The sequence below is a fragment of the Arachis ipaensis genome, chromosome B4, assembly GCF_059453495.1.
Source record: "Arachis ipaensis isolate K30076 ecotype BB chromosome B4, ASM5945349v1, whole genome shotgun sequence".
In the NCBI taxonomy this organism is placed as follows: domain Eukaryota; kingdom Viridiplantae; phylum Streptophyta; class Magnoliopsida; order Fabales; family Fabaceae; genus Arachis; species Arachis ipaensis.
Window position 1 is genome coordinate 82561613 of NC_142439.1, and position 12362 is coordinate 82573974.

Sequence of the window (12362 nt, forward strand, 5' to 3'; positions counted from 1 at the left end):
GGTTGGGCTGAGCTTAAAGTTTACACGTGGAGAGGTCATTCTTGGAGTTGAACGCCAGTTTGTAGCATGTTTCTGGCGTTCAACTCTGGCTTGTGACGTGTTTCTGGCGTTTAACTCCAGACTGCAGCGTAGAACTGGTGTTCAATGCCCTTTTGCGTCGTTTAAACTCGGCCAAAGTATGAACTATTATATATTTCTGGAAAGCCTTGGATGTCTACTTTCCAACGCAATTAGAAGCGTGCCATTTTGAGTTCTGTAGCTCTAGAAAATCCACTTTGAGTGCAAGGAGGTCAGAATCCAACAGCATCAGCAGTCCTTCTTCTACCTCTGAATCTGATTTTTGCTCAAGTCCCTCAATTTCAGCCAGAAAATACCTGAAATCACAGAAAAACACACAAACTCATAGTAAAGTCCAGAAATGTGAATTTAACATAAAAACTAATGAAAATATCCCTAAAAGTAACTAGATTCTACTAAAAACATACTAAAAATAATGCCAAAAAGCGTATAAATTATCCGCTCATCAAGCACCAAACTGAAGGTACATGATTAAAATAAACCAAAATGACATTCATGCATTTCCTCGAACACTTGACGTGCAATTATCAAGCAATGAGTAATTATGAGATACTCAACCAATTAGAAGCCCAAAATGAAATGTCAATCATCACACAACATCCCTACTGGCAAAGATAATGAGAGACAATCAAGAAGATCTAGTAAAACAAATGAAAACTCAAATTCAACATCCATGGAAAAGCAAGAGAAAAAGTAAACAAACAAAAAGCAAGTAGTGTAATCATGCAAGTAAAAGAGAAAATAAGTGAATCACAAGAAACATCTAACTAGAAAAAGAAATTAAGCAAAGAGAGTAAGAGATGAGATGTAGAAGAAGTAAAACCTTGAGAAGTGTAAAGGAATCAAGGTAGAATTTTCTTGTTGTGAAAATGAGAAAAAGATAGAAGAGATGTAGTGCCACCAGAGGTGGTGGTGGTCACCGGTGAGTGGCCGGAGACGGTGGTGAAGTCTGGAAGAAGAAGGAGAAGAGAAGATAGGTGATGGAGAAAGAAGAAGAAAGAAGCAAGAAAGAAGGTGAGAGAAGGACAGAACAGGGCGCGCAGCTTTAAAACTAGTTCGCGAGACCGACGCGCGCGCGCACGGTGCGTTGGCGCATCGGTGAGAGTTGAGCGAGGGATGCGTATGCGTCCAGGCGCATGCGCATGAAGAGAGTTGGGCTCCTGGCACAAAGTAGGCCTAACTCTCGAGTTAATTGTACCAGAGTTGGCATGCAGCACAGCCGGCGCGGACACACACAGTACGCAGACGCGTGCCTGGTTGAATTGGCGGCCGGTGCAGATGCGCCAAGTACGCCTGCGCGTCAGTGCGGGCACAGAATAGGGACAGTTATGGCATAACTCTCTGGTTATTTGTACCAGGGATTTCATATTTCACAATCGGCACACGCACGCACAGTGCGCTTGCGCGTCGATGGCGAAGTTGCAAGGGGCGCGCAGGCGGCATGCACGCTGGCGCATGGGTGCCTGACATGAAGTGGGCACAAGGTGGGCATGACTCTCGGGTTTTTGGCCCAGGAGTAAGAAATGGACCACCGGCGCGCGCGCGCACAGTGCGCTCATGCGCGGATGCTCTTTTCCCTTTTTTTTTAAAGACAACATAGAGAGGGCTATTCTAACACATTCCTGGCAGGTATTTAAGCTAGTAGTCAAGAAAACACTCACAAATTCATGCACTATTCAAAACATAGCATTCTCTCTACTTCAAAAATTCATCCATACCAAAATGATGAATTCTATATGAACATCCTAGTTATCCAACAAGAACAATAAAACTAGCATTCCTAAGCAATCAACAACATCAAGAAGTCACAAAATTCACAAGAATCTAAAGCTAAAATCAAGAAGGTATACACAAGGAGATCTTACCACGGTGGGGTGCCTCCCACCAAGCACTTTTCTTTAACGTCCTTAAGTTGGACGGTCCTTCGCTTAAGCTTCCTCTCCTTTTGGTGCATCCTCAAGTAGGAGCACTTCCACTTCTCTTGGTGACTTGTAGCCATGGTACTTCTTCACTCTATGTCCATTCACTTTGAAAGTTGTGTCACTTTGAGTGTCAAACAATTCTACCACTCCATAGGGCTTTATCTCTTTCACCTTGAAGGGTCCTTCCCATCTAGAATGGAGCTTGCCAGGCATAAATCGCAGCCTCGAGTTGTAGAGGAGAACCTCATCACCTTCTTGAAAATCCTTCCTTCGGATGTGGTGATCGTGAAAGGATTTAGTCTTCTTCTTGTATATTCGGGCATTCTTATATGCCTCCATCCTCAGGCACTCGAGCTCCTCTAGTTGTAATTTTCTGGCCACACCCGCCTTGGTGAAATCCATGTTACACTGCTTTACCGCCCAATAGGCTCTGTGCTCAATTTCCACCGGAAGGTGGCATGCCTTACCATAGACGATCCAGAAGGGGCTCATCCCTAACGGAGTCTTGTAGGCCGTCCTATACGCCCATAGTGCATCTGCTAACTGGAGGCTCCAATCCTTCCTTTGTGGATTTACCACTTTCTCTAAGATTCTCTTAATCTCCCGGTTGGACACTTCCGCTTGTCTGTTGGTCTGTGGGTGATATGCAGTGGCAACCTTATGCAATACCCCATAGCACTTGAGTAGTGCCTCTACTTTCTTGTTGCAAAAGTGGGATCCTTGGTCGCTCACGATTGCTCGTGGCGACCCGTAACGGCATATAATGTGATTTCTAATAAAAGAAATGACGGTATTGGTATCGTCAAGGCGGGAAGGTATTGCTTCTACCCACTTTGACACGTAGTCAACCGCTAACAGAATATATAGATACCCACTTGAGTTGGAAAACGGTCCCATAAAGTCAATGCCCCATACATCAAATATCTCACAGAACAACATAGGTTGCTGAGGCATCTCATCCCTTTGGGACGTATTTCCTGACTTCTGACACTGATGGCATGACACACAGAACCGGTTAGCATCCTTGAATAAGGTTGGCCACCAGAATGCACAATCCAACACTTTTTTACCTGTCCTTTGTGGGCCAAAGTGGCCACCACATTCAGACGAATGGCAAACTTCAAGAATAGGTTGGATTTCAGATTTCGGCACACATCTTCGAATTACTTGGTCTATTCCCCTCTTCCACAAGTGAGGGTCATCCCAAATGTAGTATTTGGAGTCACTCCTCAACTTGTCCCTTTGGTTCTTAGAAAAGTTGGGAGGGAAGATTTTTGCAACCAAGTAGTTCGCCATTGGTGCAAACCAAGGAAAGCTATCCGACACAGCATGCAAACTATCCAATGGGAATGAGTCATTGATCAGAAATGGGTCAAATTTCAAATTCTCAAGGCGGCTTAAATGATCCGCAACCAAGTTTTGAGATCCACTCCGATCCCTAATCTCAATGTCAAATTCTTGCAAAAGCAAGATCCAACGTATGAGTCTAGGTTTTGACTCATTCTTTGTCAATAAGTACTTTAAAGCTGCATGATCTGTGTATACCATTATCTTAGACCCTAGCAAATAAGATCTGAATTTATCTAAAGCATGAACAATGGCTAGGAGTTCCTTTTCCGTAGTGGTATAGTTGGATTATGCTGCATCCAGTGTTTTAGAAGAGTAAGCAATGGAATAAGGGAGTTTACCATTGCGCTGTGCAAGCGCGGCACCTACAGCATGATTTGACGCATCGCACATTATCTCAAATGGTAGCGTCCAGTTGGGGCCTCGCACAATCAGTGCTTTGGTAAGAACTCTCCTTAACTCTTCAAACGCTTTCACACATGCACTGTCAAACTCAAAGTTCACATCTTTTTGGAGTAGGCGCGACAATGGCAAAGCAATCTTGCTGAAATCTTTAATAAAGCGCCTATAGAATCCTGCATGTCCCAAAAACGAGTGGACCTCCCTCATAGATGAGGGGTGAGGTAAAGTGGTGATAACATCGACCTTGGCCGGGTCTACAGAAATGCCTTCATTAGATACTACATGTCCCAACACTATGCCTTGTCTTACCATAAAGTGACATTTTTCAAAATTTAAGACAAGGTTATTGTCAACACATCTAGCTAAGACCTAGGCCAAGCTCTCCAAGCAACAATCAAATGAAGTTCCATAAACACTGAAGTCATCCATAAAGACTTCCAGACAATTCTCTATTAGATCGAAAAAGACACTTGTTATACATCACTGAAAGGTAACAGGTGCATTGTGATGACAAGTCATCTTAGCCTAGTTTTACTAGTCTTTTTCTTTGTTTTTATTAGGTTTTATGCACTTTCTTATATTGTAAGTTAGCAATTTGGAGTGGAATTGCATGGTTTCTTTGAATCAATCAACCACCCTTTAATTGATGCAAAATCATGAAGTTTAAACTAAATTAATTGGTTTTAAATGATTTTTAAGCTTTGTGAATTTTGTGATACTCTGATTGGTTGTTTTGATTACTTGTAGGTGAAGAAAAGAAAAAAAATAAGAAAAGCGTAGCCTAAGGAGCATGATCTAAGCAAAGAAAGAAAGCATGGCACAAGGAAAAGAAGCGTGGCTCAAAGAAGGAGAAGCATGGGTGCATTCAAGAAACAAGGGTATAAAGCTCTTGCCAAGAGCTTTAAAGCTCTTGTGGAGAGCTTTCCTTCAAAGAATCAGAAGCCAAGCTCTTGCCAAGAGCTTTGAAGCTCTTGCCAAGAGCTTTGAAGCTCTTGCCAAGAGCTTTATCAAGAGCACATGGAAGAAGAAAACAAGAGCCAAGCTCTTGCCAAGGGCTTTGAAGCTCTTGCCAAAGAGCTTTTTTGGGCATGCCTTGGAGAAAATCAAGAAGGAAAAGCTCACTAATGCACTCACCAAGACTTGAACCCATGACCAAGGGGAGGGGGCCAGCGCTACTTCACAAGGAAAAACAAGCCAAAATTAGCTTGTTTTCACTCACCATGGTTCGAACTAAGTCCCTCAAGGAAGCAAGGCCTTGTGCGCCACTCATTTGCCAAGGAAAATGGCCAGCAACTTCCTTCACCAAGGATTAGACCGGGCACCTCAAGGAAGCAAAGCTTTAGGCGCTCCTCTTGTGCAGAGGAAATTAGCTCTACAAGTGCTCCACCCAAGACTTGAACCAAGGACCTCAATGACAAGTAGAGCTCTTGCCAAGAGCTTTCAAGCTCTTGCAAAGAGCTTTGTTCTCTTGTCACAAAAGACCGTGCGCAACACTTTGGAAGGAGAGGGAACCAAAGCTCTTGGCCAAAGCTCTTGCCAGGAGCTGAACCTTCCCCTAGGAGGTGCACCATGGGCTGAAAATTGAACTAAAAATCCAAATTAATTCATTTCTTCTCCAAATTTTAGAGCCCACCCAAATTCTTAGATCCAATTTAGGAAGTGTATAAATAGGTGTTAGTTTGATTTATAGAGGACTTTTACAGACCTTTTTACTTACTTTGAAATTTTCTTTTGCTTCTTTGAATTTCCATTTTTGTAATTTTGAGAGCTCTTTACTTTGAACTTGGATCATGGAGAATTAGGAGGAGAATTGATCTCTCTTCTTCCTTGTTCTTGTTTAAGCACCCTTTACTTTTCATCTTGGATCTTGGGTGGAGAATTGAAAAACTTCTGTTTCAATCTCACTTTGAGATCTCTTGTTTACTTTTACTGCATAATTCAATTTCTGTTTACTGTTTCATTCTTCTACTCCTTCTGCAATTTACTTTTCCATTTTTATTTTGCAATTGTTCTTGTTGGATCAAGGAAGGATTTGAGATCTAGACTTTTTTTCTAGTCTCTTCCACTCTTGAGATCTTCAACCTCCTTTTAAATTGCTGCAACTAAGCATCAGTCAATTCCTATTTTAATTCTTCAAGCATTTTTACTTTTCTGTTTAGATCTACTTTACTTCAATTTACCTTCTACTCTTCTGTTTTGTTGCAATTTACTTCTGCTTGTTTAATTTCGGCAATCCCAGCTCCCTGAACCCTTTTATAATTCAAGCAATTTACATTTCTTGCACTTTAAGATTTAGTTATTTACATTTCTTGCAATCTAAGTTTCTGTAATTTAATTTACTTGTTCTTTAAGATTCAGTACTTTTACTTCTTGTTCTCTTTAGTTTACTGCAATTCTTCTCTCTTTCTTTACAATTCATGCAATTTAGTTTCTGCTAAATACAAATCACTCAACCAATTCTTGATTCGCTTGACTAAATCAACCACTAAACTAAAATTGCTCAATCCTTCAATCCCTGTGTGATCGACCCCACTCATGTGAGTTATTATTACTTGATGCGACCCAGTCCACTTGCCGGTGAGTTTTGTGTTGGATCTTTTTCCACACATCACGTTTTTGGCGCTGTTGCCGAGGATTGAATTAGATTGACAATGATTAAGTGAAGTGGAGATCTAGATCAAGCACTTTTTCTTTTCTGTTTCTTTAATTCTTGACTAACACACTAATTGTTTGAATTTTTTCTTAAGCCAACTAACATTTCACTTTAGCAATGGATTGAAGTGTTATTATCTTTCTGGTGTTGTGTGATTCTTATGCTTTGGTTGTATGTCAGGTACAAGGAGAATTATACCCACTTTTTGTGAACAAGACGAAAGAACCCTCAGAAGATTAAGAAGAGCTGAAAGAGGGAAAAACATTGTTAGAGAAGAGGATTCAGAAGAAGAATTTCATGATATGGAGGAACACTTAACAAATCCACCAAATCCACCAGAAGGAGCAGCCAACAACAACAACAATCCACCACAGAGAAGAGTTTTGGCTTCCTACACATTTGCAAATCCTAGACATTGTGGGAGTAGCATTCTCACCCCAAATGTTAATGCAAATAACTTTGAACTAAAGCCATAACTCATCACCTTGGTTCAAAACAATTGTTCTTATGGAGGAGGACCCCTTGAAGACCCTAACCAACACTTGTCTACCTTCTTGAGGATTTGTGACACTGTCAAAACCAATCGTGTGCACCCTGACAGTTACAAGCTACTGCTATTTCCATTTTCTCTCAGAGACAAAGCCACTCAATGGTTAGAATCTTTTTCAAGAGACAGCATCAACAATTGGGATGATCTAGTAACCAAGTTCCTTGCCAAGTTTTACCCACCTCAAAGAGTTATTAGATTGAAGACTGAAGTACAAACATTCACACAAATGGATGCTGAACCCTTGTATGAGACATGGGAACGATACAAAGCTCTAATAAGGAAGTGTCCACCTGGAATGTTCAGTGAATGGGACAGATTACAGAATTTTTATGAAGGCTTGACATTGAAATCTCAAAAGGCTTTGGATTATTCAGCAGGAGGCTCTTTACAACTCATGAAAACTACAGAGGAAGCCCAAAATCTCATTGATATGGTGGCCAACAACCAGTATTTCTTTGCTCACCAAAGGCAATGCCAACCATCACAAAGGAAAGGAGTGATGGAGTTGGAAGGAGTGGACTCAATCCTAGCTCAAAACAAAATGATGCAGCAGCAAATTCAACAATAATTTGAGCAAATGGCTAAGAGGATTGACAATCTTCAAGTTGCAACAGTCAACACAAGCCAACCATCAACCACATGGGGGCAAAGTGAAGAGACTCAAGAGGAGCAGCAGCAAGAACAAGTTCAGTACATGCATAATCAAAATTCTAGGCCAAATGAAGTCTATGGTGATACTTACAACCCCTCATGGAAGAACCACCCCAACCTCAGATGGGGAGACAATCAAAATCAAACTCAACAACCATGGCAAAGAAACTTAAACCAAAACAGTTGGAAAAACACAAACTACAACAACCAGCAAAACAATAACCAAAACACATACAGAAAATCATAAAACACTTACCCCAACTCTAACCATCATCCATCCAATAACCAAGCCTCCAGCCAAAATACTTACCCTCAGCCCTCAACACCCCACAATCAACCAATCTCACAAGACTCTCAGAGGATTACCAATTTGGAGCTCTTGATGGATAAAATGATGAAATACCAAGAGATGACAACAAAGAACCAGGAAGCTTCCATGAAAAATATGGAGAGGCAGATTGGGTAGATTTCCAAGCAACTCGCTACTAAGAGACCTTTAAGTTCACTACCAAGTGACACCATTCCTAATCCAAAAGAGGAGTGCAAAGCAATACAACTAAGGAGTGGAAAGATCCTGGTGAAAAATGAAGAAACAACCAAGAAGCCGAAGGAAAATGACAAAAAGCAAGCTGAAGAAGAGAAAACCAATGATGAGGAAGTAATAGTAAGTAAGAATACTCCAGAGAAGCTCAAAGAAAAGGGAGAGCCAACCAAGGAACAAAAGCAGGAAGCTGAGAAAAGCTTTATTCCTCCACTGCCATACCCCCAGAGATTCAACAAGGAAGCAAAGGATCAACACTTTCATAAGTTCCTTGAGACTTTTAAGAAGTTAGAGATAAATATTCCCTTAGCTGAGGCACTGGAGCAAATGCCCTTATACGCCAAGTTCCTGAAGGAGCTTATTAACAAAAAGAGAAGTTGGCAAGAGAATGAAACCATACTGCTCACTGAAGAATGCAGAGCATTAATACAAAAAGGACTTCCACCTAAACTTGAAGATCCTGGAAGCTTCTTTCTACCTTGTGCCATTGGTAGTATGACCATCAACAAGGCGATGTGTGACTTAGGGGCTAGTATCAACCTGATGCCTTCTTCTTTAGTGAAGAAGCTGTGCATAGAAGAAGTGAAACCAGTACAAATGTCCTTAGAACTGGTGGACAAGTCAGTGATATGTCCCAGGGGTGTGATTGAGAACCTTCTAGTAAAAGTGGACAAATTCATCTTCCCAACAGATTTTGTGATCTTAGATTTAGATGAAGATGAAGGTGATTCCATTATATTGGAAAGACCATTCTTAGCCACAGTGAGGGCCATTATAGACGTAGAGCGAGGAGAGTTAACCCTCAGAATGCATGATGAAAGTGTCAACCTGAATGTACTTCCAAAAACATAGTTCATTGATGAAAAGAAGGACTGTGTGGAAACTGACAAAGAAAATCTGCAATGGAAGGAAGGGATCAACAAGACAAACAACAGTTGCCTTCCAGAGCAAGAGATAGATGATACAGCAGGTCAAATAGAGAAAGAGACTGTGCAAAATAATGAAGAAGTTCAAGAAGACATTGGAGTAGTGGCAACCAAGAAGAGAAATCTCAAGGGGAAGCCTATTGTCAAAGAAGAAGGATCAACAAAAGGAGGGAAGAAAAACAAGAATAGAAGCAAAAAGGGTTGGAAGAACAAAAAAATTCCAACAGAAGGGCTTTCCAAGGGTGACAAAGTGCAGTTGATCTATCAACAAATGGGAGCAAGCTAACAGATTGATGATTACTATACTGTGAGCAAAATAATCTCACTAGAGCATGCTGAAATAGAGCATCAAGGAACAAAGAAGAAGCTCACAATCAGAGGGGACAAGTTGAGGCACTACAGTCATCAACCACCATAAAAGAGGGGGTCAATGTCAAGCTAATGACAATAAAAGAGCGCTCCATGGGAGGCAACCCATGATTTAAGATCTCTGCTTGCTTTTAAATTCAATAAACTATGATCACCTTAGCATGATTTTTGAACTCTATTGGACACACTTGACAGATGCATACACTGCTTTGAAACACATGCCAGACATCTAAGTTTGGTGTGCTTAACAGCACACAAGAATAGCCTTTCAAGCATTCTTAGACCATGTACTTAGTCTTTTCGATAGAGTATATGACCAAACATTAAGTTTGGTGTCTGCATATGTACAAATCTTTAGAAGAAAATCATTTTTGTTCACAGAATCAAAGTCATGCATAGATGGATCATACATTGTTTCATTTCAGGAATTTATGATAGAAAATGAACTATATCTTATAATGAAGGTATCAATTGTGATGAACTGCTTGAATTTTACATTAATCCCGTAGCAAGGGACAAGTTTGGTGTTCCCCAAACCTTGGTTCACTAATAAAAAGACAATTGATCCTTTATGAATAAGAAATATAATAAATAATCTAAAGCACTCACCACTTCATCACCATGCTACATTTGAATCCTAATGCTTACCATTTTGACTTAACCAGGACAAAGAAGATTGAGGCAAAGACAAGAAGAAGACACGGCTAGGAAAGGCCAAAAGAGGAGGGTCACAAGTGTCTAGAGAGGTGTGCCTACCTTGGAAAGCAAAAATCTGCATGCTAACCACCTTGGAGGACGAACCTCATGCAACCAATGGGAGGAGAATCCTTGTCAATCCTCAAGAGAACATGCAAGCCGTTCATCTCAATCTCCACCCTTCATAAGTCATGACCAAATTCCTCTTCAAGTATGATCTTTGTCCAAGATTTTAACACCCTGCATATAAAAAGGTAGGACATTTCTTGCATCACACAATCCTACAAGCCTTCTTCACACTTATAAGCTTCCGCTTTATCTTGTGTACACCCAAAACACGTCCCATTCTCCATTCAATAGCAATATTCCTCTCTACATCCCTTGTGCATTACAAAGCCGTATCTCAACCAATCCCCAAGTCCATCCCTACTTCTCTGTTTTCTCTAAACCCATGGCCTCATCAAGTTCAAGGAGAAGACCAGGAAAGGAACCAATGGTGACAGAACCTCCAGCCTACGATGCAAGGAAATTCAGATCTCAATTTCATGAAGGAAGATACCACAGGCTCATGAAATCAAAGCGTATTATTCATGAGATGGGCTTTGAGCTAAGGGAAGGGGAGTACCCCATAATGAAGCAAATCACTAAGGAAAGAAGATGGGAGCTTCTATGCGATCCTCTCACTGACATTAGTGCAGTGCTGATCAGGGAATTCTATACAAATGCGGTGAGAGAAAGCGAAGACAGTATTTCCTACAAGAGTTATGTTAGAGGAGTTGAAGTGGATTTCAGTCCAGCATCCATTACAAGGGCCCTGAAATTGAGAACCATAAATTATGAAGAGCCCAGCTATGAAGCCAGACTGCGAAAGGAGAATGATCCCGATGAGATCCTACAGGGGATATGCTTGGAAGGCACAGACTGGGAAAGAGATTCAAAAGGAGTTCCAAGCCACTTGAAGAGAATGAATCTTACCCCTGAAGCTAAGGGGTGGTACGAGGTAGTAAAAAGATCCATACTTCCTGCTGGGAACACCTCATCTGTGATAATTAAGCGTGCACTCTTAGTATACTGTATCCTACATGGAGGAAAAATCAATCTGGCACAACTTATTGCCGACAGTATCCAAGAGATGGCTGAAAGCACAAGCACTTCAAGTAGGCTTGGCCACCCAAGCACCATCCTAAGGCTCTACAACAAAGCTGGAGTAATCTTTGAAGATGAGGATATGGAGAAAGTAAAGAAGGGGAAGGGAATTACAAAGAGAAGCATGGAAGGCATTAATGAAGAGGATGAGCAAGAAGAAGAACCCCAAAGGAGAAGAAGACCTCAAAGGGAAGGAAAGCAAACTCTTGGTGCCATAGACTTAAGTCAATTGCAGAGGGCTCTTGAGGAAATATCACAACAAAATGAAAGAGCACAAGAACAGTACTCATGGCAACAAGAACAATATCTAGAGCACCGAGAACAATATTTGAGAGATAGGGAGCAAAACGAAGCTTGGTAGCACAAAATTGAGGAGAGACAGGAGAGCTAGCAGCAACAAATGATGGCCCAACAACATGAATTTCAAACAAAGATTCTTAAGGGGCAAAGAGAGCAAACAACAAATCTCAAAGAGTCCTACGACAAAATGTTCTTGACTCAAGCCAAATATGGGGAGTACACTCACAACTTGTATCAATGGAAGAACATACATCATACCATTGGAGAGTGTAGGCATGTGGATAGGATAGAATATGATGAAGATACCCAGGCCAAGCTGGATTACTTAACTCACAGCATGCCAGTAATAAATCCACAGATTAAACCATTTGAGATGTGCACTGAATTAGTGAACCAGCAGAGAGCAAGAACAGATAGATACTCAGCATGTATGCAAAACAGATTGGAGGATGTTGGACTCTGGGGCCTGCTAGACTCTGTCTGGGACAGAAGATGCCCTTGTGAAGAAGCTCAAGATCATACAAAGAAGAGGAAAAAGAAGAGGGGAGAATCCAACAGAATGGAAATGCCTGACAAATAGAGGTGGTGAAGTTCTTTTCACTTTTACTTAGATAAGAAAGATGTATATCTGAAACATGACATGCCTTCAATGCTGTTGTGTTTGCATTTTAATGCCTTTATGTTTTACATTTTAATGCTTTAATAGATTGCTTGCATTATAATCTTGTTATCCTTCATTTGCTTAAATTTTGTTTTGTCCCCCATGCTGTCTGAATAAAAG

At 41.0% G+C, this 12362-nt stretch overlaps 1 protein-coding gene across 1 annotated transcript; it reads left to right on the plus strand.

The window, feature by feature from the left end:
- The first annotated feature begins 2784 nt into the window (after positions 1-2784).
- On the plus strand, positions 2785-8996 carry LOC107636372 (uncharacterized). The gene is made up of 2 exons (XM_088484658.1): positions 2785-2815; positions 8194-8996. The coding sequence occupies exons 1-2, from the start codon at positions 2785-2787 to the stop codon at positions 8994-8996; spliced, it is 834 nt and encodes a 277-aa protein (XP_088340784.1).
- Positions 8997-12362: the final 3366 nt, after the last annotated feature.

Bases quoted from the DNA above. Each gene is read 5' to 3' on its own strand.
- LOC107636372 (XM_088484658.1), top strand. From the start codon at position 2,785: ATGACGGTATTGGTATCGTCAAGGCGGGAAG. The intron at 2,816-8,193 runs GTATTGCTTCTA...TGAAAAATGAAG, and splicing joins GGTATCGTCAAGGCGGGAAG to AAACAACCAAGAAGCCGAAG.